Below are 27,389 nucleotides of genomic sequence, written 5' to 3'. Positions count from 1 at the left end.
CTACAGCCACTAACTTAAGCCCATTTCACCATTGCTTATTTGTTACTTTATGTCTCTAGGTATATATGCACCTGTTACACTTGGTTCGACTCAGGCGGGAAAAGTCCAGATATCAACACGAGCTATCCCTGCAGAGCATAATGCAGCATTTCAAATGAATATTGAAAATGATCAATGATTTTATTTGGGTTCTACCTATTGCCATTGAGATGAGTTAAGACTTGACCGTTGTGAATGTGATGCAGAGCCACTGAAAACAACTCAAAGAGCCTTCTAGTTCTGGTAGCAAGATTATGCAAGTTCAAAAATTTGAATTTTGGAAAGAGACCATGACCAATGGGTTCGCCTAAGTTACATTCAATGTAACTTACGGCCAGCATGTAAAAATTCATTAGCCTCCCATACTTTATGTTATTTACACTTTATTCGTAAGTATTATAAAACTTTCAGATTGTAAAATTTTATTTAGCCCCTTATGCTCAATTTTATTTTATTGAAATCCTACAGTTCGAATTCGCCCCCTATAATTTTAAATTTCCAAAATAACCTCCATTTAATTAAAAACATAATTATTATCAAATGAATTATAATTATAACTATTATTCTATTATAATCATAAATATAATTATATTTTTTAAATAGATTATTATTGTTATTATTAATAACAAGAATAAAAGTGTTATAATTAATTAATCTAATAATAATAATTTTTTGTTAAATTGTTAATAATAATAATAATTAATGATAATTATTATTAATAATTAATTTTTGACTAATAATAACAATAAAAATATAAAATAATAATTATGATAAAAATTAATGAATGATTTTATAGCAATTGGTTATAATTTAACTCATTCGGATTTTGATTCTAAGACAAAGCAAATACATAAATGGTAATAAAGCTCATTTTAATTATGATTCTTGCAGTTCAAGCAAATAAATTATTCAATTAGATCACTCTATATTATTTACAATTTATTCATAAGTATTATGAATTTTATAGTGCATTCACTAAATAGGAATCAAATTTAGTTGGAAACATAATGAATTACAATCAAAATAGCTAGAATTAAAATAAGGAATTAGAATCAGAATAATTTATTTACTTGAACTATAGAAATCGTAATTAGAATGAGATATATTACCATTTATTTGTTTATTTTGCCTTAGAATGAAAATCATAATGAGTTAAATTGTAACATTGCTATAAAATTATTAATTAATTTTTATCACAATTATTATTTTATGTTTTAATTATTATTATTATTATTATTCAAAAATTAATTATTAATAATAATTATCGTTAATTATTATTATTATTAACAATTTAACGAAAAATTATTATTAATTATTGTTAATAGATTAATTAATTATAATACTTTTTATTCTTGTTATTAATAATAAAAATATAATCTATTTAAAGAATATAATTATATTTATGATTATAATAAAATAATAGTTATTAATTAAATGGAGGTCATTTTGGAAATTTAAAATTATAGGGGGAGAATTCGTACTTTAAGGTTTCAATAAAATAAAATTGAGTGTATGGGATTAAATGAAATTTTATAATTCAAAAAATTTTATAATACTTACAAATAAAGTATAAATAATATAGAGTATAGGGTGCTGAATGAAATTGTACATGATGACCGTAGGTTACATGAAATGTAACTTAGGCGGACCCAATAGACAAAGACAAATAACAATAATATATTATAATTCTACAACATTTAATTGCTTACCGGCTTGGAACAAAGTCTTTGCCTACAGCTAGCCTGTTGCTATATACACTAACTTGATGGGACCTAACGAGGATGGAAACTTGTGTTTGAACAAAAGAATTTTCTCTTAAACCATTTTCTATGAATGTTCCAAAACACCAATATATATTTAAACCCCCCCAAAAAAAAATTTGAGTATTTATTTATTTTTATTTGTTCATCTGGCACAAACCCAAGCATATTCTTGTTGATAATAACTTCTTAAATCATATTTTGTAACTAATAATCCCTCAACTTGATAGCAGATGCCTCCATTTTGGAAAGCAACATGCATAAGAGCTGATGGAAAAGTCCACTGTGCAAATAAAGATTAAAAGAAGACAAATTTGGGGGGAAAGAAAAAAGAACAGAGAAAACTCAAGCAGAAGAGTCTCCAAGAAAAGTCATGAAAATGTGCATACAAAACAAAGGATTAGGTATCTATTATCTGGATCAGGCTACGATACCACAGTGGTACCGTGCCACATCATTTGTCTTTTATGGCTCCAATATTATAAATTTTCATATAACCCCCTTTTATTCGTTTTTATTTAAACTTTAATTCACAAATATTAAGTTAATATCTATTACATCCACATGGACATTTTAGTTAGCACCTTATACTATTTATTATTTACAAATTCTTATTATATATTGCACTTATATCACAATACCCCCTCTGTGAACCGAAATGCCCATGCCGAACCCACAACCCGACCCGGATGCTATTTCCATTTCCGGCCACTTCACCGGCCAAGGTTGGTACTGATCGGAAGATCGTGCGATGCCGGTCATCTCCATGCCAATCTTGTCGCCGAAAAGCGTTCGGAAAGCTCCCGATTGAAGCCGTGAAAAGCCGCGGAACCGCCGCTTCAATTCGCCGCGATTTCTCCGGTTTCGGGTGATGCTATCACTTGAGTTTTGCTCCCCACGATTCCCTCTGGATTTTCCGACCAATCACAGCCACCAGGGGGAGCCGATTTGCCGTTGATCGGTCATTGAAGGATTCACGGCTTTGGGAGCTCGATCCGGCGCCATCACCACGCGTGAGAGGTCACCACCACCACTGTTGGACTCAGCTCGGCCAAAAGTGTCTAACTCGAGTTTCCCGTCACCGTCAGTTGAAATTCGGTCACCGTTGGTCGGCATGGGTATTTCGGTAATGTTCACATAGATGCAGTTGAAATTAGTTTAATATTTGTAAAGTAAAGTTTAAATAAAAAAGAGTGAAAGAGGTTACATGATAATTTACCACAAAAGACAAAAGGAAGTGGCATGGTGCCACAGTGGTACTGCAGGCTGATCCCTATTATCTAAGCAATTATCTTTTTTTTTTAATTTTTGAAAAAAAATATGAAAGAAGAATCTTGACGTTTAAAAAAAAAATTCTACAACCCACCAAATGGTTACATGCAAGACACTGCATCTGCGTGTGTTTGTGTCATTCAATTCCTTTGAAGTTAAATCAAAGACAAAAAACAAATGATGAAATTATTAAACTCAACTTTTTAATTTTATTTGTTTACATTGATGAAGTCATGAATGGGATGCATTATATTAAATGATTCAATTATTGTCCTTTTTAGCTAATTTTGTTTTTTCTGTGGCTAACTTTATGTACCAAGATGCCTAACTTGTGTCCTAACATTCCATGTATATATATTTTATTCTATCCACATCTATAAATAAACTAATTTCATCATCAATTCCAATTCCATATTCTTTCTCTTTTAGACTTTGAGAATAAAAATTAACCATATAATTTTAAGTTAATAAAAAGAAATATTACCATTTTTTTTTTCCATAGGCTATTGCTGCTCTGAAAAGACAAAAGAAACATTCAATTGTTTTAGGAATCAATTTGCTGTTTAAACAAATAAGGCTTTTAATTATAAAATCAAACTTGTGGTTTTAAACGCCACACTTTTATGTTAAACTATTAAATAAGAGTCCAAAATTTAACTTTGGATGTGTTAGTAAAATTCTTTGAACCAAAAGTTTTAAGTTATTTTAGTAACATATTCAATGACATTAAGTAGTGGTGGGCATTTTTCAATTTTAGAAGATCCAAACTGAATCCAAATGAAATTTACGTATTTATAAATTAAACCGAACTCAACCAAATCATTCGATTTAATTTAATTTCACCTTGATTTTTTCTTAAGTCAGTTGGGTTTTTAGTTTCATTTTGATTTCTACTTTTTTAGTTTCTCAAAATTTTAATGATTAATAAGGTGATTTAATATTTCAAATACATTAAAAAAAACCCAAATCAAAACTGAAAAATCAAATTAAACCGACTTGAATCAATAAGCATTCAGCTTAACTAATTTGAACCAAATAGAAACCATATGAGAAAGGAAAACAAAAAATCAAATTAAACCAAACTCAAGATTTCAATTTAGTTCAATTTCATTCAAGGAATCCTAAACCAAATGTCTAGTTTTGATAGAAATTTCAGTTGTTGTATTAGTTATTCTCAAATAATTAGATTTATAGTTTATTCTCATGTGATTTAAAATTCGAGCTCGAATAAATATTCAGTTAGTCCTCAGTCCTCACATTTAAAAAATTAACTCCAAGACACTCATATATTCTTAACAATCTGACCCTTATTTTTTTCTTTCACGGTTACATAAATGCATTCTCTTTAGAGTACAATTGGGTAGAAGCATCCAGATATGTGCTATATTAAAACTAATATAAAAATAAACAGAAAAACCCATTTAGACCCATGTGGTGTCGGCTGCCCGAAACGGCAAGAAGCAACACAAAAAAGTCCAAAACTAGCATTTTGTAGGCATGACACATGCACAGCAAATTATAAAGAGGGAAAAATAATAATAAGAAATTCAATTACATATAGAATAATAATAATAATAGTTGTAAATGAGGGCAAGTGGGTCCGATCTTGCGTTCAAAATGGCCCAAAAAACGAATGCAAGAAACGTCATGGGCCTTGCTGTTTCTGTTAGTATTAGATGACTTTTCTTTTGGTGTAAACTGAAGAAAGGAAAGAATAAATAATAATAGTAAAAGTCATGTTACGTTACATTACATTACATTTATCCTGTTTTTTTGTGCCATCACCCCCTCTGTCACTCTCTTTATATAAATTTTCTCCACTCCTCCACATTTTTGTCAAACAAATCAACACCAACTTTTCTCTCTCTCTCTCTTTCTCCATCTCTATCTTTTCTTCTTTCTTTATCTTCGCCTGCAGCAATAACAAGATCATAATTGAACTTACTTTTGTAACCATGGCTGCTGCTGCTGCTGGTGCTTTGACACTTTTTGTTGTCACTGTTGCTGTGATCTTGAACACTGCTGCTGCTGATCCCGAAATGCTTCAAGATGTTTGTGTGGCAGACCTCACTTCCCGTATTCCTCTATCTCTCTTACTTCTTTGCATTTCTTTTTCTTTCTTTTTTCTTTCTTTTTTTTATGTTTAATTATATGTTCATCATCATTATTTCATTCACCAGACCAAGCTATTTTAAATTAATGCCACAAGTACTCTTTCATCTACCCATTACCCCCTTTTTTTTTTCTGCATCCTCATAATAATAATGATTCAGCAGTTGACCTACTTCTTCTTCCATTCAGTTTCTTCCTTTTCACTACTAATCATTTGGCTCTAAAGTTCAGCTCCTATTGTTAATTTTTGGGTTCAAGGTTGTTTCAGTAATTTCCCAACAATCTGCTAGTATAGTTTGCCACTTGTTCATTTTTATTTGATAGCTAATTATTTTTATTTGACATTAATTCTTTACAAATCCCTTTCTGCCTGTGCCAAATTGCCAATTGCTGGTGGCTATTACTATGTTGTTAGGTTCTTTCTGTTTCTGATTTGAGCCTTGTAATGATGAACTTCTTTTCTTTTCTTTTTTTCAATTTTTTTTTCACTAATACTAACAGCCAAAGTTTATACTCGATAGCTAATGATTTTATTATAAAGAAAAGTCACCCAACATTATTCTAATGTTTGCTCACATATATTTAGACACATTTGATTTCATACACGGTCACACAGATGTTTTACTAGACAATTATGTTCAAATAAAGTTTAGTTAGGTCATTATAATTCTGCGTGACCATTTTTTGAAGGCAAAGGGATTTATGCCTACATTTAACCAAACCTGAAGGTCTTGGTGGTAGCTATTTATTATCATTAGTTTGTTTCTATAATGTTAGCTTTTTTCTGTAATGATGAACTTCTTTTCATGTTCCAAGAACTGATTCAATCATGGATTTATTATGATCAATAACAGCTATTAAAGTCAATGGGTTCCCCTGCAAAGCAAACTTTTCAGAGATGGACTTTTTCTCAGACAAATTAGCAAAGCCAGCAGCCACAAACAACACGTTTGGTTCAACAGTAACAGCAGCCAATGTCCAAACAATCCCAGGCCTAAATACTCTTGGTGTCTCACTCGCACGCATTGACTATGCCCCCGGCGGCATAAACCCGCCGCACACGCACCCCCGTGCCACCGAGATCGTCTTTGTCCTCGAGGGTCAACTCGACGTAGGCTTCTTCACTACTGCCAACGTTTTGGTATCAAAATCCATCAAAAAGGGTGAAAACTTCGTGTTTCCAAGAGGGTTGGTGCATTTCCAGAAGAACAATGGAAATGTCCCTGCTTCTGTTATTGCTGGCTTTAATAGCCAGCTGCAGGGGACTCAGAACATTGCTCTTACATTGTTTGCATCTACGCCGCCAGTGGCGGATAATGTATTGACTAAGACTTTCCAGATTGGTACTAAGGAAGTTGAGAAGATTAAGTCCAGGCTTGCTCCCAAGAAATAAACTAGACCTAGTGGCTTGGTTCATTGATTGATTAATTAAGTTTTAAGTTTGAGTTGTATTTTCAATTCATTTGAGGTAATGAGAGTCTTGTGATAATTAATTGGGTTTGTGTTTGATAATAAGAGTAGATTTGGTGGAAAAGCTTTGTATCTTTGTATTTCAGTTTCTGTTCTTTAAGAATAAAAAGAAGCAAGTGCTAAATTTTCTTAGGGAATGGTTCTTCAAATTTACTGCCTAAAATGATTCTTGTTACACAACTTAAAAACGGTCTAGCCCTAACACCCAAGCTTTTGGGTTGAGTGGGTTATTTAAACATAGCATCAGAGCTAAAGTCTTGTGCATGTGTTCATTCTGTTTTAACTTCGATAACTTTAAAACCGAAACGTTGGGAACCCAACACCCAAGGACACAGAAAAAATTCTACAAGAAGATCTCTTTTCCATATTGAAGAATAACTAGAAAAAATAGGTCTTACACATGCATTGCACATATTTACACCATTGAATCTTCATAAGTGCACAAGATCTGAAAAGATTGATTAAACTAGTGACTATAGAATACACAACAATAACCACAATTACTTAGGTTAAATGACATCTTAAGTGGTCCAATCATCTTGAAAGCTAACCTCAAAAGTAACAATAACTTATTGTGTTTGTTCGAGATCAGTTGCGAATTAATGAATGTTGATTAAATGTTTAACCTTACCACCTAATGGATTCCTTTGCCAGCAAACAAGCATGCATGGGCCTACTAATTTTCTAGCGAATTTTTACCTTCTATTCATTCATGACATGTCAGTTTTCATATTTAAAAGAACTAAAAATGTCACATATCTTTTCAGGTGTCCCCTTATGTTGACTTGTGGGTGCATGAAAGGAATCTTGTGCACTGTCAAGTGGACTTTTTACTGATGTTTTTTATACTTAAAACCCCACATGAGCACTAATACTTGACCAAATAAGAGAAAATATAATACTGCTAATCCTAATATTTAAGTTTTGAGTTTCAATTGATGTGGTCGCCTATCTGTAACTGTTATTTCTTGTTAAATATTAATAACTGACCTAATAGATAGTTGTACATAAATTACCACTTCAGTTGGAACTCAAATACTAAGATGCCTAAAAAATTTTTTTTAAAAAAAAAGCAATCGAAAACGAGACCATTTCTCTATCATAGCAAAGAAAAAATAATACCAAGCAAAATATGCATACTGTACAAATAACAGCACAATCATATTCATAATGATGATGATTATGATGATTATCATGAAGTTATAACTACACTGGCATTGTCTGGGGAAATAGTAGAAGGCAAAAGAAGAAACAACAGTATCAGATTATTTATAAGTGAAATGATTGAGAGGGACAAGTGAAATTAAAAATCATGAAAAGCAGAAAAAGCACAAGATACCCAATTGATATAACCAAATATCAAAATTGCCGAGAGAATTAACTCATTGAATAAAAAAGAAGACTCAGGTTCCAGTAAGGATGCAATTTATCAAATCAAAAGAGAAATGATACAACATTTTTTTACAAGTTAAAACAAAACAAAATGTCAAAAGAGGAAATTAGACAACTTACAAGCACACTGTGAGGCATATTCAGCATTGAACTTCAAAACCCTCTTTTATGTACAGAAGAAACAGAACACATTCCAGAAACTATTTCTTCAGAAAAAAAGATTAGACCTTTGCCTAATGGGCTGCAGCAAGTTCAACAGATACGATGAAAGTCGACTTTCCTGCTTCCCTTAGATATTGTACATCTCCGTTCATAAGTTTTACCAGTTTTCGGCTGATTAGCAAGCTAATGCCTTCCTCAGATGTATCTCCCTCACTTCCAAACATTTGATCCAGCAACGGTTCAGGTATCCCACCACCGGCATGTGTTATCCTAAAACAAAATATAAATGCCAAAAGTTATGACCTCCTTCAATTTCTTTATTGAAGTAGCATGAGCTATTTCTAGGCATTTGACAGGACTGAAGTATTACCTGAGCTCCAGATATGCAAGATGAACAGACCGCCCCAATTGATCTTTGGTCAAACTAGATGAAACCATAAGCTGGCCTCCATTTGGCACGAAATTAATTGATATCGACAAGAAATCAGCTAAGACCTGTTGAAGCCTAATACTATCTCCATATAAGGTTTCACTCATGATCTGTTCAGCCGTTTCATTGACTATTCGGATGCCCTTTGCATTGCTCTTCATCATCACTTGACTGATAGAGGCAACCAATACTTCATTCAGGGTAAACTCAACCATTTCTAGATCCAAGTAGCTGTTAAGATGGAAAACGAGAAGCATTTGGTTACAAGAGATCATGGTTAGAGCCTGAGAGGCATCAACAAAAGTAAACAATTATCTCTGACCCTCTCCCCCTTCCATAATAGACAGTTTCTAATACTCCAAATTTTCATCAATAGCGACAACAGACAATATATTCCGAAGGAGAATGTCAAATAACAAAATCATTGAGAGAAATCACGCGAAGAGAATTGATCAAGATGGCATCCATACTAAGAAAATTGATCAAGATGGCATCGGTAAAAATGTATGATCTACAAGTACTATTTCTTAATTCAATTTTCCAAACTCCTATACAAGCAGTGCGACCTCTCATCGTATTATGAATGTGGATTCAGTAGAGATAAGACCTAATTGAAATATAATTCAACATCATATAACCAAGTTATAAATCCTAAAATACAGTTTATCATAACTACTTGAGGAGACTTTAACTGCTGGTGCTTAGATACAAGCATAGGCACTAAGCTTTTATGTCAAAGCGATTGTCCTACCCAGAAAAGAAGAAAATTTTTTTAATTTGTAGCTCCTAAAAGGTTTAAACACTATAATAAACAAAACACTAAAGCTCATTGTCTCTCCAAATGTAGCAGGCAGGATGCAGTGTGAGGAGTTTCTATGCTACAAGACAAATTTTTTTGACAGGCGCACAGTAGACTTGCATAATTTGAAAGAATATGAATATCACTCATTAGGAAAGTAGTTAATCATACCCATCAATAATACTATCAAGATCTGAGTCATCAAGAATCTTATGAAGCTGACGCTGGCACTGTGCACTGGTATGCAAAAGCCGTTTCTGTTCTGCTCCTAGCTCAGTGCCTTCCATCATTTTCCGAGAAAATATGATCCCAGATAGTGGATTTCGGATCTGCCTTTTAGTATAAGCTAAAGCTTTCAATCTCTTCAGCGCAGTTTGCTCTGATAATCGCTGGACATGAAGTGCTTGTTGCAGCTCATGACTGGCAAGCTGCAAGAAACAGAACACACCAGTGACGGCTCCCTCCCTGTCCAATTTCTTATTGACACATAACAAGCATTCCGCATACTTCCCATTACGAGCAAAGAAACCAAAAGGAACCTTCTCAGGATCCTGACCACTCATGGCTTTGTTTAGTACAATGCCAAGATTTACAAAAGCCTCTTGATTCTTCAGACGACAGCATGCCATGTTGGTCCCGAAAACCTCTGCCAAAAGTAATTTGTCTATAACTTCCTCTCGCTTCCACCCAGTCAACTTTACCATTGCCGGATTCCACTCACAGCACCACCCAAATTCATCTGAACCAAATATGGGAGGGATCAATGGGTTTGGGTTTTGTACAATCGCTTTGTAATCACCTTCAATCCTGGTGAATTTGTCCATGACTGTCTTCTGAGGAGTGATATCTTGGGCCACAAAACATACTCCAACAACATTATCATGAAGGTCCCTGCTCGCACAGGCATTCACAATTAAAGTTATGGGGTCATCATTAATCTTAGATCCATGTGTTTTGATCTCAAATTGGATATTCTGCTCCTCTTGTCCTGATAAAAAGGGGGAAAATGCAGCATGTTAACAACTTTTTTTTTTTTCCATAAGAACAAAAATGAATTGGAAAAGAATTTCTGAAAAGATAAATCTTTTTGTTTCAAGCAAAACCACATACAAAACCCATCTGCCCACACTGGAAGTGCAGGCATCAGAAAGTGGAAGTTTCTATGTTTCCTACATTTTAAGCACACTGTATTGGTGAAATAGACCAGTGAGACATCTTATGTTTTCTCAGTCTTCTTTATCATTTTGAAGAAAATGCATGCCATAATAAATAAGATAATAGACGTCCCCAGGCAAATACAATGATTCTGCACATGCATATGATGAGAAATATAAATAAATGGAAGATGGATGGTAAAAGAAAACCAGCATTAGAACATATAGACGTCCCCAGGCAAATACAATGATTCTGCACATGCATATGATGAGAAATATAAATAAATGGAAGATGGATGGTAAAAGAAAACCAGCATTAGAACATACCTTGCAATGCCAAGTACAACATCCTTTTGACGGTATCAATTGAAGAATCTTCCACGAGTGTGAGGAAATGCTTTCCAATTGCTTTATCAACAGAAAGGCCGGTTAACTCAGCGATTTTTGTATTCCACCCATTGACCAGACCATCTACATCAACAGCCAAAATTGGTACTGTAGCTGTTTCGATGAGGCGGACCATTTCACTAGTCACCGCTTCCAGTTCCTTCATTCCTTCTATTTTCAGATCACAGAGTTTTGAGTGGATTGATTTAGTATCCAAATCCAAAGTTCCAACATCCTTGAATGCATTCCTCAATATAAGCTGCAAAGAATGGATTGCATCCATTTCATAGTCCTTCCAAGGTAAGCTTCTTGTCTTGACAACTTCAAGGAAAGCCTTGAATGATGATCTTGGATGCATCTTCCTACCGTCATCTTTCTCATCAGGTTCATGCTTTGCACCACCCCATCGAACCTCTGAAGCTGTCTGGGATCGGAACCAGAAAATCATGTCCTTGGGAGAAATCCTCACAGCTGCCATTCCGCAAACTACATCACCAAGAGCCAGGGCCCCCGGGTAACCCGCATCATATAAGCTGTCCGCACTTAAACCTGTAGAATCCATATGGTACTCAGAAAGCCATGACACTATATCATGTAGCTGGAAGTCATTTGGAGTCACTCCCAATCTCCATATTTTGTTCTTGTACAATAAAGCAGCCCCGTCACATTTAACGAGATCCATAATATTTGGGCTCTGTGTTACAATACCCAAGGGCGCATCCCTCATAAGCATATCGCATAAGAGTGTCTGAGTACGCAATATGTTCTTCTCAAGGATCTGATATTCTAATTCCAACTCCTTATTAACATGTATGGCAAATACTTGAGCCAAAAACTCACATGCATACCTAAGAGGAAATGGAACAAACCTTGGAGTTGTATTATGACAAACTACTAAACCCCAAAGTCTCTTTCTCTTCTGTGGTAGTGTATTGTCACCCTCTTCTTCCTCGTCATTCACTACAACTGCCATTACTAGAGAAGCAATGGAATTCATGTTCTCCATATACTGTAAATGGCAACTGTGTGGGGCCCTTAAGGTTGAACCACACAAGGTCAGATCAAAGGGAAGTTTCTCATCTTGAAGTACTTTGACATGTCTTGCACGACAATCAACAATCATACGGACTTTATTCTTCATAAATAGGAAACGTGCAGCCTGAGGAATATCAGTGGCCGGATAATGCAAACCTAAATAAGGTTCCAGGCCAGACTTTGTAATCTCAGAGACCACTTCTCCATGATCATCCTCATGAAATTTATAGGCCATCACCCTATCATAACCTGTGAGTTCAAACACCTCCTGAATCATAGTATCACAAAGCCTCTCCATGCTCCCACTAGGCAAAGACTGCAACCGGGTTATTGCTTTGGCTGCGAGCTTGTATGATTGTAGAGCCCCGGCAGCAGTCATGGGGACTTCATATGGCTTCACAGGTTCGAAGTCAATGATCAAGCTGCCTGTTACACGATGCACGATTGCATAAAAGGGCTTCCCAGAAGTTTTGCAGTGGACCAAAATGGGATTCAAAAGAGATACTTCCCCAAATCCTAGCGCCTTTTGCAATGCAGAGGCACTGGGGGCAGTAAAGATGGTCTTTATGTCACTTCCAATGCCAAGAACTGGATGATCCCCAACGCTCGGGACTGCATGATTAACCATTGTCAACAATTCAGGTGCATTCTCACTGTATGCAATGACCTTGAAGGTTTTCTCATCTAAGGCTAGCAAGCATCCAAATGGCTGGATCAGCTTTCCTTTCTGTATATGATGAAGATAAGCGGTGGTTACTCTATCAGATCTAGGCTGTTGATCTCCACCAGCTGTGCTGCTAACTCGCACTGAATTTGAATAGTCGAAGGAAGTACCCGAAGTCTCAAAATCTGCATGAAGCTTTGCATCTATAGTAGTCTGGGCAATGACTCTAGCACTGTGTCTTGATTTCCCTGTATTGCTGGATGATTGGGCTGGTCTTGATGAAGACATATTAAACTGGTAAAAATAAGAAAAGAATTAAATGAAAAAATCTGAGGTATCATGAAATGCACAAGATAAAGGGGCAGATGGTATTGATATATTGATACAGCAATTAGCAATTACTTATTATTGAGGTATTGTAGCCGCCACTGTCATCATACTAGTTAGCACTAGTAGTAATTAACAACAACATTGTCAAGACTTCAGGAACTTGTGCAGAATAAGCACCAAAGATGCCAAAAATGTCATTTAAATAAAAAAAAATGCTCCATCAAGCATTCCAGGAAAGAAAACTCAGTAACAAAGAACCTGGCTCTGTATTCATGTTTGAAATCATGCTAAGAAATATTAACAGGTACCGGTTCCGTAAGCAACACAATAACTTGAGGAAACTAACTTTGCCTTGCTCTAACCCAAAGTTGAACCAAATCTACACAAAGCTATGAAGCTTATAAAGCTAAACTTAGTTTGATCAAAACAACACCCCACAATTGAACAAAGTTTTCAGCTGAAGCAACACAATTAACAAAGCTTGACAAAAACCAAAAGTAACCACCCCATAAGCCACATACAGTTCAGTTGATAAGCTGAAAGAAAGAAAAAGGAAAAGCTTAAAACCTCGCTGTTGTTGTCGTTGTTCTTGAGCTGAAGAGGCGAAGAAAAGTCAGTTAACAAATAACCCAAGTCTTGTCTGAGTTTGGTCAATCTAATAAGAGCAAAGAAATGAAAGTGCCTAACAACAAGCACATGCCCATTCGTAGCTACAAACCAAACCCAACACCCATGTCTGGTTTTATGGAAAAGTTTGGCACCGCCTTCTATGTCTTCTCTGTCTTTGAGCCCCCTTCAAATCCCAACCAGCACTAGCACTAGCACTGCTAAACAGTCGGCCAGTTACCCACTTCACAACAAAAGGTACCCCCATTGCATTAACAAATTAATATTTTTTATTATAGTTTAATACAAAATCATGAAGCGTGGCGTGGGTCATTACTGTAGGCACCGATGCTGATCTTACGTTGGGATTCCGTCAAATATAAAAAAGATTCATTCACTTTATGTACAACTATTTACTAATTTGATGGGTTAATTATAAATAAATTATCACACGTCATTTGAGACTTTTTAACTTTGATATGTGAATTATAAATAAATTACTATAAATTATTTGAGACCTAAGATATAAATGTGAATTTGGCATTACTCTTAGTTGTTTATTATTATTATTATTATTATTATTATTATTATCGTCATCATCATTATAGTGCCGTGTTATTATAATTGACAAAATTATCAAGTATGTACATAGGGATATTATTATTTTATTACTTAATAATTAATATTTCCTTACATATATCATAGAATTATTTTAAGAGTTTCAATATATTCAATATTTTAAGAGTTTTATAACGTATTATATTTATAATTTTATTAATTAATTATTTTAAATACATAAAATAATAAATTGATAAAAACATTATTTCTTTATATATAATTAATTTAGTAATTTTTTAATTTAGAGAATTAAATTATACCTAAATAGTTTGGGGTAAAATAAATTTTTTATTATAATTTTGTTAAATATTCTATTAACTTTAATGGTTTTTGATTTGGGGTGAAATGATAAAAATTTAAACATTAAGTTAAAAAAAAAAGGTAACGGTGATAAAGTAAAAAATATTAAATAACAAAATAATAATATTCGATGTATGTTTTTCACTTTTCGAAAGACAAGTTGATAATAAATAATTCATCACTCATCAATCATCATTTCTATAAAAATAGCATGTGTCCATATTTTAATTGGATCTGCTCTGTTCCATTTATGTCGGTAGGTTTTGATTGAAAATATTTTAGAATAGATAGTGGGAGAAGATAAGATTAATAAAATATATAAAGAAATGGATGGAGATTTGAGTTTTGATAGCAGGTGACAGCAAAGGAGTTCTTCAAGATTTCAGATTTGCGAATGCAGAGAAACTGCAAAACCCAAAAAGCAGAAAAAATAAAATAGCCCATGCAGGCAGCAGGCAGCAGGCATTCCCCCCTAAATTTAGTCAAATAATAGGTGATTGAGTTATGGTATTCACGTGCATTGCTTAGCATCTGACACATAGCATACGGCATTCACATATTTTGGCCCATACCCTTTTCCCTTTCACACATGAATAATGCTCATGAATATATAAATCTCCTCCCAAGACTCCATGCTTTTTGCTTTGCTCCTGCTTTTTCCCATTACCTCAAGGGCCCATTTGCTTTGCGAGTTGTGACCCAAAGCAAAGCAGATCCTTGTGCGACCCATTTTGTTTGTTTGGAAACTTTCTTTAGTTGGTTAATTGAACAGGGTCATGTGTGCTTTAGGGATGTTCATCAACTTGAGTGTGATTTGCTGGGCTGCTGATGTTTTTGGTTTCCCAACTTGCAGTTGCCAACATTAAATTGCACGTGCTCTCTGTCTGTGGCATTTTGGCTTTGCCTGAATCAGAGATGTGAGAACAAGTAGTACACAGAAGGACCTCAATTTTGAGTCTTGTCAACATCAACCTCTTCAATTCTCTATTGTTAACATCTTTAACTTACCATCATATCCATATCTCGAGTTTTAATATGCAAAGTTTGCCGTAAATCAATTGGCTCTTGAGACTTGAGAGTTTGTGGAGATAAAATAATCCATGAACCTCCGCAATTTCGATTTCTTTCATGAACTATGCTGTATTTTATGCCTTTCAACCTTGACTAACTGGGATTGGAATATATTTTCCATGTTCGGACAAATTCTGAACAGCATTTTCAGATGCTTGCCTTTATTTAAAGCAAATATTGATGCCACGATGATAAGATAGGATAGAAGGATGCCAAATGCTACATGTATCTTGCAGTCTGTCACTCACCAGTTACAAGAAAATGGAAATAGATAAAAGAAATTTGAAAATCCTTTAATCCATTGCCGATCAGTTTTTGTTAGCTTCTTTAGTAATTAGGTGTTAAATGAAAAAAAAAAAAAGGGGGGGGGGGGAGAGAGGCGGGGAAGGCTAACTCAGCCAGTAGGCAAAGTCTTTATTTGTTTGAACAGTTCCAGCCAGGGACAAGAACTACTTAGCTTGGGGGAGAATTTTCTTAACTACCCATGTATCGGCATCCAACTCCAAGTATTGTCTCAGATATATGCTAGTGAATAGTGATGGTGTATAAGAGAAGCACCTAGTTCTAAAACAATAATGACACGAGATGAAAATGACATCCAATACATTTTCGTGAAGGATAATAAAGATTATTATTTGAAGCTGCAGTCTGTCATGATATATGGTATCTACCTGGGAATATGCTGCACTGTTGACTGTTGAAAGAAAAGCCAAGAAACAAGTCCCATATTCTGAAGCAACCAATTCACATGGTACAGGTAACAAAGAAACAACCAGTTCCAGGCACCAGAACTTGGAAAATTTCAGTACTCCTCAGGCTCTTGTTTGTGTTTAAGGGTTCAGTTTAGTCAGAAGCATCTCGCATTTTAATAACAAAGGTATAGTGGGAAATAGATAAAGCCAATTAAAAAATTGGAAATGCAATAAACTGAGAAGAAAATCTTGGATGCAGAAGTCAAGAGTGATAAATTTTCATAGTAACATTTATCGAATGGGCAAACTGATTGTCGATCACTAAGGTGCTTGTCTGAATTTTGAGTCATCTTCTGGCTATTGAGGTTTGCAAAGAGCTAATAGATCGAAACTACAAACTCTTCTATTAAACCAGTGGCAGGCATGCATTAGTCTTATTATTCAGAAGGAAGTCAAGAATTTACAAAAGGAACAAAAAGGATACATATCTCACACACTGAGGAACCTATAACACCATGTCTATAGAAAAATAATTTGAAGCAGTCTTCCCAAAATTATTGGCTAGCAAGACAGATGCTGCTAGAATGAAAGATTTAACAATCAAAATGTGCAGTTTTACAAACTTTTGCAAATCAAAATCCACTACCTCCATTCAATTAATATCTTTTACAACAGAAGAAAGAAGCCCAAACATGATTAAGATAAAAACTTACAGATTTTGGTTCTGAGGAAGTTGAGAACTTGACATTTCAGAAGCTAGCAATAGTGCAATCCTAAATAAACATAAAGTAATTCAGACAAAACAAATCAAAACCACAGCAGCAGTTAATTCAATGTAATGGCATAAGCAGAACTCAGAATGATATTGCATTAATTCTCTCATAGACAATGACCATTTGTGTAAAACTGAAAACAAATTTCATGAAGTATATCGAACTTAACTAAGAAGGCCATGAGCTTTGCTTTCTTCCTAGAGTTCACAATGATGTTCCACCTACATAAACCTCATAACCTCGGTCGACAGAACAAGAACCAGCGAGGACTAGATTACAACCATATAAATTGCATCAATTAAAAAGAAACTTAAAGACTTAAACCTTTTGAACTCGGCTACAAATTCTGAAACCTCAAGAATTCCTAGTCCATAGCTCACCCAATATAGAGGCAAGAAGCTAAAAACAGAAAACTAAACCCAATCATTGGATTTAATAAGTACAGCATTTTGGTATATACATGAAATGAACACATAAAACCATACATACCAAGAATGTGAACACTAATCAACTAGGCCAAAAAAAATATATATATTCAACAACTTGAAAGAATATAAATAAAAAATAAAAAAAATTAAGAAACTTCTCACTCAGCAGTGGATCAACAGAACCCTTTTCCCTTCTCTTGTTCAAAACTGTTGAAAACTTGAAATGGACTGGGCAAACTTACGCATTTGCAACAAAGCTTCAATCAAGAATACCAAATGCCACAAGGAAGCCAAATATATGATGGCCAATATCACTCAACCCATCTCAAGAAACCAACCCAATAAAAGCCATTAAATTTGAGGGCCTATTTAATGAATCTGTCAAGAATCACAGCTCCAAAACAACAAGCTGAAGAAACCAACCCCCCTATAAAAGCCATTAAATTGAGGGCCTATTTGATGAATTTGTCAAGAATGACAGCCACAAAAACAACTACGAAGATTACAAGCAGCGGTTTCAATAATCAATGTGGGGATTGCATTCTTTGGAATAGAAATCATTCTTCTCAATCAACGACCTCAACATGTCGTGAGTGAAAGATGAATCATTTGGGTCACTTGTGAAAGACTCAGCAGGTGATTCTAAAGTATGAGGCTGCTTAAAACAAAAGTAACAACCGTTGGTACCAGAAATAGCACCACCATTTGCAGCACCAGCAGCTACAGATGAAGCAAAAGAAACCGTTTTGTTTTCTTGCTGCTGTTGTTTCTTTCTTCTGTTGTGAAAAAACTGTTTCTTGGCCGTTGCAAATGGAAACAGGACCACCTTCTTTGCTTTTCTGAAACTCCTCTGCTTAACACGGACCCCACCAGCCGCACGACCATCATCATCAAGCTCGGATATTTCCTTAATAGCCTCGGACATGAACAAAAATTAATCAATTTTTTGCTCCTTATCTAATGAAAAAAATAAAAAAATAGAAAGATCAACAAAGCCATTGATTGATCATTTTGAACCGAATCAAAGAGAATCCCTTTTGAGAATTGGGGTTGAATTTAGAATTCAAAAGCCGAGTGATTATCGAATTCTACGCCACAAGTGTTGGCACCCAACTCCGTTTCTTTGTCGTGCCTTCAATTTTATTGCTACTCACGCCAGTAACTAATAATTTATTGAATTTCTTTTTATTTTTCAATCTCTATCTCAAAGTTTAAAATAGAATCGTTTGAGTGCGTTTATCGTATAAATTATAAAAAAAAAAAAGACGGAATAAAAAGTGACACGTGTTTATTACTCCATGGCTGTGGGCTAGGGTGGTGCCAGAAGGCAGGTTAGGCTAAGTTTGAAAGATGGATTGAACAGGATTAACTCTTATAATTAAATTAGAAAATAGAACGCTTCATGCGATTTTAAAAAAAAAAATTTAATATTATTTTTTTTTATTTTACACTTGATAAAATGAATAAAAAATATAAATTAATTTTTTTTAAGATGAGTCAATCTTATAAAAAAAAAAGATATTAGCAAGCAATACAAATAAAGAAGCAACGCAAGATAAAGAATAAAATGAGAGAATATATTATAGAGTGATTTTATTTATTTCAATTGTGTGTGTACAAAATAAAAAGATGAGCTCTCCTTTTATAGTTATATAATCACTCCATGAAATTAATGAAAAATTATAGATCATAATTCTTTGTGAGATAGTGGGAGTTATAGGGAAGCTAAAAATTGCTAATGGGAGATAGTGGGGAGACTGAGAGATATATGTTATGAACATCTACATTTATTTTAATAAATTCATAACGTTTCCCCTTAGATGTTCATTACAAAGAATATACCTCGTTAAAATCTTTACATAATTATTATTGTGTAATAATAATCAAATTAATTATGAAAAGATAAAAAGTCGAATCTAAAAGAAAATTTCTTTATTTATTAGATAATAAAGAATATACAAAGATGAGAAATTGTGATGCTACATCACCTCCTCAAGTCCCAGCTTTATATATATGTGTAGATAAATTAGATTGAATTATATTGAATTATGTAGTATTATTTTTTGTTTGGTATCGTGACGGATATGACTATGTTAAATTTAATTTAATGAAGCTAAAATAATTATTTAAATAATATATTATTTTTTAAATCATCTTACTATTTTTTATTTAATATTTAGATTTTAATATTATCAGAATTAAATAAATAGAATAATTTTTTATGTTTAATATATTACATATTAGTTAAAATAAAATTATTGAATTAAAATTTTGATTAAATATTAAATTTTTAAAAAAATTACATTAAATTATTGAATAAACTTTTGATATTAGTAACAAATTCAGACTATTAAATATTTAGTACTATTTAAACCCATATGAAGATAGGGATTAATAGTTTTATGAATGTTGGATTAAAATTTAGACTAATTTATTAGGCCTAACAACCAAACATAACTCTGGATTAGAGTAATTTTTTTTATCCTTTAAATTAGTATAATCTCACCTTTTATCCAACGTCCAAATATGACCTTAGAATCTTGTCACTTTTCTTGATACAGTCAAGTGCTTAATCTTAAAGCACTTCATCGTAACCGTATGATTAAACTTATAACGTATTTTTTATTATTTATTATTTTACATGTAGTTATTATTTATACTCTACGATGGAATAACTCCGCCGTAGCCATTACCTTGATGTTAACATAAGATCGGCTGCTAAGTTATATTACATCTCGCTCGGAATTGGTCTACGACGATTGATCACTAGTAAATTTTAAATGATGAAGCTTAACAAAAATATAATACATAAGAGTTTTAAAGTAAATCAACACACTCTGTGCACAGTAACTCGGCATTAGATTCAAATTGTGTGTGTGTGTGTGTGTGTATAGTGGGTCAGACTTCAAATCTCTAATTCGATTTAAATTCTTCGTATATATATGATAGGGTACGAGTTCAAATCTTTAAGTGTGCACGTGTGAAAGAATATTTTCATGAAGATATGAAAAAAGAAGAAAAAAAAAACATATTTATCCTACAAAGAATAATTCATTTGGTCGACTTCTTGACATGTGTTAAAAACAAGATGTCAAAAATTCAAATCGAAATGGACATGTTTTCTTTAGGTGGGAAGGTGGTGGGATTTATAGTAACTAAAAGAAAAAAACAAAATGGAGATGTTCGCAGAAATGATACAAGGGACACTTTTTTTTTTTTTTTTTAAAGGGGAAGATTAAAGGGGAAGATCAAAGGAAAATCACATTAAAATTTTCTTACCATGCAAGATTACAATAGGTCAATCACTGTCCTGTCCTGTCCTATACAGAGTGAAAGGATTAATGGGTCCTCATATTGATTTGTACTAATAAGGTAGATTATATAAATTGAATGAAGTTTGGTTAGAATAGAGAAATTAAAACATAAATTATAGATCTACACGACACCAAAAATCATGTCCAAATCTAGATAGGGAAAACAACGGCTCCGACTTAAAAAAACAATAACACTTTTTTTTAAAAAAAAAAAAAAGGGAGAAAAATCATCCACAAATAACCATTTCAAATTATAAACGAAAACCACCAAAGAATGGACAGAATCATGAAGCTTCCACACAATTACAAATAACACTAATCAAAGTAAACGACAAAACTCTCAGAAGAGGGAGGAATTTTAAATAACTATTTGTAGGATTCACATTTCACTTGATTTTGAATTTCGAGCTCAAAGAGAAACATGGAGGTAAATGACAAAAGTGAATAGTAAATAACTATACATTGACTAGCAAGGGAAAAAAAAGAAAGAAATTTTTTTTTTCTAGCACTGCATTTCCATACCAATTGAAATTGCTAGTTAGAAAATAAAAACAAGTGATTTGTGTTTTGGTATATATTTATTTTAAATAATTTTTTGAATTAAGAATATTGAATATGATTAAAAACAGAAAGCTGTAAGATGCAAAAATTGTTTTTCAATAATATTCTTCTTTTCCTTTTCAATTGTCTTCTAAAGCTAAAATTTGATTTTGTAAATCATTTTGGATCCGAGGAAATATACTTATAAATTCTAAAGGAAGAGGACCCATTTCCAAACGTGGTTCTATCCATTGAATTATATAAAATTAAAAAAAAAACAACTGAAAATGGTCTTTAAAGATGATTCCGAATGTAAATAAATGGTAGAAACCAGTAAAATTAAACACGAAATTCTTAATTAAAAATTAGTTTGATCCAGCAATTATTACATGTATTTACAATCTACACTGCAAGATTAAGAATTGATTACAAAAGCTATCAAGCTTAAGTCCTCAAGCATCATTGAAAACACCTCAATTATTAATTCTCAGAGCTATACAGAAGTTTTTCAAAGCTGAAACTCAATCACCCTTTGCTTCAGCGTAATAATCGAGTGATTATCAAGCAGCTTTTCTCAGTTGATTACAGAGATAAGGGCCAAAGAAAACAATCACCCAACTCTCTCTATATATAAAATAATCATGAACATGCCGATAAAGAATGCTTGAGGCTGATGAATTGAGGCAGAAACAAACGTGCCATCTTAGCCTTTGATCGGAATATCTTTCCCTTATCCTTCTTAGCCAATCGCCGGAGCGTCGACGGCGTCAGACAAGAATATTCTTCAGCAGAAGGCTCTTCTTTGATGGTGGCAAGCTTCGTCTTGAGAATATCTTCAATGCTCTTCATTGATTCCGTTCTCAAACAACTTCTCTTGCCGCTCATGTTCGTGCATGGTACCACCCACCACATTTTTCGACGTGCCATTAAATTAATTAATAATATTTCTCCAAAATTGATCCCCTAATACAGCTGCATGCATGGAATTAATTTGAGTGAAATTAACAACTTCTGAGGCTGCTGTCTTTATATAGAGAGAAGAAGGCCAGGTAGGGCATTGAGAAGGGTCATAGAAACTGGGTATCTTTTATGATTGTAAAATATATATATGGGAGACATGTATAGGTTGTAAAGGATGTAGTAGCTAGCACTGATGAGGGAGATAGAGAGCATTTGATTTTAATTAATTAATTAATTAATTTGCTTGTGTAAAAGCTAAAAGCAATTGCTTTTCACTCCAGCTTTCCAGCGATGTTTCAATCACTTTTAATTATGATCATCAAGCTGCTTTCTTTAGATAAACTTTGTCCACTAACTAAACTTTTATTATTTCTGTACTCTTTCACCGACTAAACTTTTAGGCAGTGGCTACCATAGAGTTATTATATCATGTAACACTGTTAATTACTGTCAGATTATAGTAATAAGTACGAATTTAATATTTATCTATAAAATTATACGGTTATTATTAATGCTCAACCGTAAAATAATTCCAACATATCTAGACCCAAACTTTTATTACTCATATACCGTCACCTTTTTTTTGGGGGGGGGGGGGGGAAGTTCATTTACATATTTGAATATATATATATATATATATATATAGCTCTTTGGTGAGGAGCCCAACAATGGTCCTTTGGAGGCTCATCAATGTCAAGCTGGGCTGGCTATTGGAAACTCTTCGCATCAAGCATCACCAACATTTAGAAAGAGGAGAACTGTTTTGGTCTTCTAATTATTAGTAATAACGAATAAAATTGAAAAATAATTGAAAATTTTCATCATTAACTGAAATTGGCATGATTTGTAAATTTTATGCGAAATTGATAAGATCAGTTCACAATTGGTGAGGATTTGAGCATTTCCATTCACTACATACAAGAGACCAATACCATGAGTCAAAAACTTTCATACATTTAGGATCTGAATTCTCTCCTGATATGATAATGTACTGAATAACAACTTAACTACTAATTGGTAGTTAATAAAAAAAAAGTCAAATTGTATTCGTACACTACTATTAAAAAACACATGTGAGAAGATCTTAAAAAACTCAATAAAGCTAAGATTAGGAGATGGTCTTATTCCATACATCTGGGTTACTATCACATATAGATGCCCCAACTATAAAGGTTAAAAAGAAAAAAAAAATTCCATCTAGGAAGAATGAAGCAAGGAAACAAGTATTTATAATTAAAAATTGTTTGAAATTGATTCCTTAAGAGTAAATCTATATACACACAAGTAGTCTCGATAGTTCTTTGCATGGATTCACATATATAGTTTATGATCAAAAAGTAAACTATTATAAAAAAGATAAAACTTTTCTAATGAAAATGGATCGAATCCTAGCTAAATCCATATTCCACCTAAAGAAGCGCATATAAACTAACAACTATACCATTAATTCATTATGGAGCTTAGCTTACATATAGTACTATTGAAATATTGAAATAAGAGTACTGATATTTAAAGCGAAGAAAGCAACTATGAAACCATATAGTGTTAAGTAAAAAGTTAGCATTATTTTTCAAAATAATCAATTAAGGTAATAATATTTAAGTGTAACATACAATTTTTCTTTCTCTTTATATCATTTCTAAAGTTTAGTATAACTCCACTATCGGGTATTGAAGGTTAAAGATAATTCCTGTTGTATATATCCATGCTATCCATACAAGTTAAAAACAATGCTGAAAGTTTAGTTGGCATGTGTAGTTCTATTCTTAATTTTTAATAATTTTATTCTTTTAATTAATTTATGCAAAGAGCAAAAATTCCTCTCTCTCTCTCTTTTTTTTTTTTTACAAACAATTTCTGAAATGATCATAGATTGCAAACAACTTGAAACCGTTTGGTGATTCAAGCTACAAGAACAAAAACCCCACTTCACAAATACCCTTAAAAGATTGGAGTTATGACCTTGACACATTATTAGCTTATAATTTGCTGGGTAATCAAATACCTAGAAATACAAATTAACATCAGTCCAATTATATAGACGCAGTTCAGCTTTCTCTCTATACCCGTATCGTCACCCCCACTCTCGTTACCATGATCGTCACCAAAGGTAAGCCAGCTCTTGTTCCTACTGCCTCATTACATGAACAAAATATATGTTTACTTTTAAAAATATATAAGGACATGTACACCATTAATTCATTTACACATTGCATGAACAAAATATACATTTACTTTTAAAAATAAATAAATACATGTACACCATTAATTCATTATGTTGCTAATGTACAAAGATTCAGTGCTTAATACAAGCTCGTTTGAGCACCAAATCCTTATCCATCGTTAACCTAGTTTAAATACAAAGAGATTAAGGAAATTTAAGTTTATGAATGATAACTTTGTTGATTTAAAGATTAGAATTAACCTTATTTAAACTTACTAAAAATAGACACTTACTAAAAGATAAGTGGATTTATATGATATAATACTTATTTTATAAAATATGGTATTTTAGGTTTTTCGAATCAGTAGTGCTACACATCCCAAATTTTTTATCCCAAATGATGTGGCATTTATCAATTGGTTGGTGAGATAATACAATTAATTCACTTGGATCTTGTAAAGAATTATCAACTACTCAATTAATGCTACATCATTTGGGATAATTTTTTGGGATAAAAAATTTGGGATGTGTAGCATTACTGTTTTCGAATTTCAAATCTCTTACCCTTATATATCTTATTCACCTATTAACTCATTTTTTTTTAAAAAAAAAATCCCTTAATGAACAATGGTATTAAAAAGTTTAGTTTTATAGAAGCTCCTCTTTCGTTATTTTTCAAAAATCTAAAGGCAAAAAAGAATGTAGAAAAGGATGATGAGACTACTTTTATGGTGCTTTTGTTTTTAATAAAACGAGTCCTTAAGTTTTGAAATAGTTTTGACGGAAGGAGGTTAAAGCCAATAAGTATTTATAATCTTTTAAACTTCTGGGTTTATTTATGATTTTATTTGATAGATTGAATGACTTTGTGTGTTATATGGATGAAATTATGAAAGCATGACTATGTATCGACTTACGTTGTTTTTGAGTGGAAGTTGTACTTTTGTGTTATTCTGAAACTATGAGTAATGTGGATTGATACTCTATAACTACTATTTTCATTGAGTCTTATGATGAAACTTAATTTATAGTTTATTAACTAGATATCACTAGTTTTCTATTGATATGTTTATTTTTTAAAAACTCATAGTACTATATTAATTGTAATGATTTTTTAAATTTGGAACACTAGTACTCAAAAATTTTAATTTTTAGCAGAAGTTCTCAATTCTATACTTTATTTTGTAACTCAAATGGTTTCTGAAAATTATAGGAACTTTTATTATGGTACAAATGTATGTCTATTTTCTATATATATAACTTTATAATTTTTAGCCTTATAAAAAAAATTAAAAATCATAGAGTTGGGCTGCTGAAATCTTGGAAACATTTTTTAGAATTTGGGAAATTATCAATCGTATACCATTAGTTTACTCTGTTATCAAATTTACTACAATACTTTCAGGGTATATCAACCGTCTAACCTAAGTTGACAAAATGTATCTGTCGTCTACCAAATCGTTAGTTGTCGTTTAAATATGATGACGTCAGAGGGATAATCTAGTCTTTTCATATGATACATGTGATAATTTAAGGGTATATAAGTGATAATAAGAGAGTTTAAGGGTATACAAGTGATAATTTTCAAGGGTAAAATCATCAATTTGCTATAGTTCCATTAACTTTTGTTAATTTAGGGTGGACGATTGATACACCCTTAAAGTGTTGTAGTATTTTTTATAAAAGCGTAAATTTAGGGTACACGAATGATTATTTCTCTTAGAATTTTGAAGGTAGATATCTAAGTTAGTTTGGGTTACTTTTTTACCATTAAATGCATTATAAACATAATGCTATTCCTTATTGTTTCATTTGATTGTAAAAACTTGAATTATTATTTTTGAACATTAGTAACTACAATCATGAATTTTTAAGTAGCACCAATGGATAGTTTTGACGTTTTTGGGATATTTTTGAACTCTGTTGGGTTTGTAAAATTTTATATTGAATACCACACATGTTCATATTAGCTCTTGATAATTTTGTGATTTTCTGTTATTTTTATAGTTTGTTAGAAATCAGCTAGTGTGAGATGGTCAGGTGTAGTTTAAATAAGTGTTAATGGTTTGAAGATGTTTGCGTTCCCCATCAAGGTCAGAACTGATAATGCTATTGGCAAGAATCTTGTCTTGATAACTATAGGTTAAGAGTGAACTCATGTGATTGAGGTTATTGTTGATTGCTTCAGATCGAGATAAGTGAATTCATGCATAACATTTAATATATACATATGAAATAAAGAGACTGTTTATATTATGAATTGGCATTTTATGTTTTCATTACTATGATATATTTAGCTGAAAACTTTGGTGTTTTCTTTGATGAATAATTTGTTGTTACTTTGGTTATTGTTTAGAGTCGAATCCATTTTGGAGGATTATTGTCATATTTATTGTTTTGGAGATTTTAATTCAATTGTGGACAATATTGACTTTTCTAGAAATAGTAATAAGATTAATGTTATGAGGTTTTAAAATTCCTCTTTTAAATTCTTAGGTGAATTTAAGGTATTACATCTATAGTATCAGGGCAACATATGATTCTGTGGACATTTAAGGTAAATGCTTAATAGGCGTAGGATTGAAATATTAATTAAGAAAGAAGAAAAGTTCATTACTTTACTTTCTCTGCTAAGACGCGAATGGAGAAGAATATTCATAGTTATATATAAGATAAGATTAAATTTGCATCAACACTATGTGAGACTCCTTTTACATTTCAAAGATGGATAAGATAAAACAGGAAGTCCCCATTGAGCAGAAAAGATGAGATTGGGACACAAACCATCCATCTTCATCCTATCTAGAACATCTGCATACATCCTTATAATCTTGCTTGGCACAACAGCTGCAGACAATGCTTTCAATGTTAGTTTTCTTGATCTTGGCGAAAGCCTAAGCCCTTTAATAAGCCTTCC

At 32.7% G+C, this 27,389-nt stretch overlaps 2 protein-coding genes across 3 annotated transcripts; one reads left to right on the top strand and one right to left on the bottom strand.

Moving 5' to 3' along the window:
- The first annotated feature begins 4,896 nt into the window (after positions 1 to 4,896).
- On the top strand, positions 4,897 to 6,785 carry LOC102616796 (rhicadhesin receptor). The gene is made up of 2 exons (XM_006480261.4): positions 4,897 to 5,147; positions 6,038 to 6,785. Exons 1-2 carry the CDS (start codon positions 5,027 to 5,029, stop codon positions 6,574 to 6,576), a joined length of 660 nt encoding a protein of 219 aa, XP_006480324.1. The 5' UTR covers positions 4,897 to 5,026; the 3' UTR covers positions 6,577 to 6,785.
- Positions 6,786 to 8,061: 1,276 nt separating this feature from the next.
- On the bottom strand, positions 8,062 to 13,959 carry LOC102616503 (phytochrome A-2). 2 transcript variants are annotated; one of them, XM_006480260.4, is made up of 5 exons: positions 13,574 to 13,959; positions 10,918 to 12,970; positions 9,608 to 10,424; positions 8,578 to 8,868; positions 8,062 to 8,477 (listed from the first exon to the last, which is right to left on the bottom strand). In XM_006480260.4, the coding sequence occupies exons 2-5, from the start codon at positions 12,962 to 12,964 to the stop codon at positions 8,279 to 8,281; spliced, it is 3,354 nt and encodes a 1,117-aa protein (XP_006480323.1). In that variant the 5' UTR covers positions 12,965 to 12,970; positions 13,574 to 13,959; the 3' UTR covers positions 8,062 to 8,278. The 2 variants fall into 2 exon arrangements, with proteins under 2 accessions (XP_006480323.1, XP_052299060.1); XM_052443100.1 differs by lacking the exon at positions 13,574 to 13,959 and adding an exon at positions 13,079 to 13,501.
- Positions 13,960 to 27,389: the final 13,430 nt, after the last annotated feature.

The sequence above is a fragment of the Citrus sinensis genome, chromosome 6 (genome assembly GCF_022201045.2).
Source record: "Citrus sinensis cultivar Valencia sweet orange chromosome 6, DVS_A1.0, whole genome shotgun sequence".
NCBI lineage: Eukaryota > Viridiplantae > Streptophyta > Magnoliopsida > Sapindales > Rutaceae > Citrus > Citrus sinensis.
Note: the sequence above shows the minus strand (reverse complement) of the source record. Positions and strands in the feature narration are given on the sequence as shown.

Bases quoted from the DNA above. Each gene is read 5' to 3' on its own strand.
- LOC102616796 (XM_006480261.4), top strand. From the start codon at position 5,027: ATGGCTGCTGCTGCTGCTGGTGCTTTGACACTTTTTGTTGTCACTGTT. The intron at 5,148-6,037 runs GTATTCCTCTAT...GATCAATAACAG, and splicing joins TGTGGCAGACCTCACTTCCC to CTATTAAAGTCAATGGGTTC.
- LOC102616503 (XM_006480260.4), bottom strand. From the start codon at position 12,964: ATGTCTTCATCAAGACCAGCCCAATCATCCAGCAATACAGGGAAATCA. The intron at 10,425-10,917 runs GTATGTTCTAAT...CCTTTTTATCAG, and splicing joins GTTGTACTTGGCATTGCAAG to GACAAGAGGAGCAGAATATC. The intron at 8,869-9,607 runs GTATGATTAACT...CCATCTTAACAG, and splicing joins CTTGATAGTATTATTGATGG to CTACTTGGATCTAGAAATGG.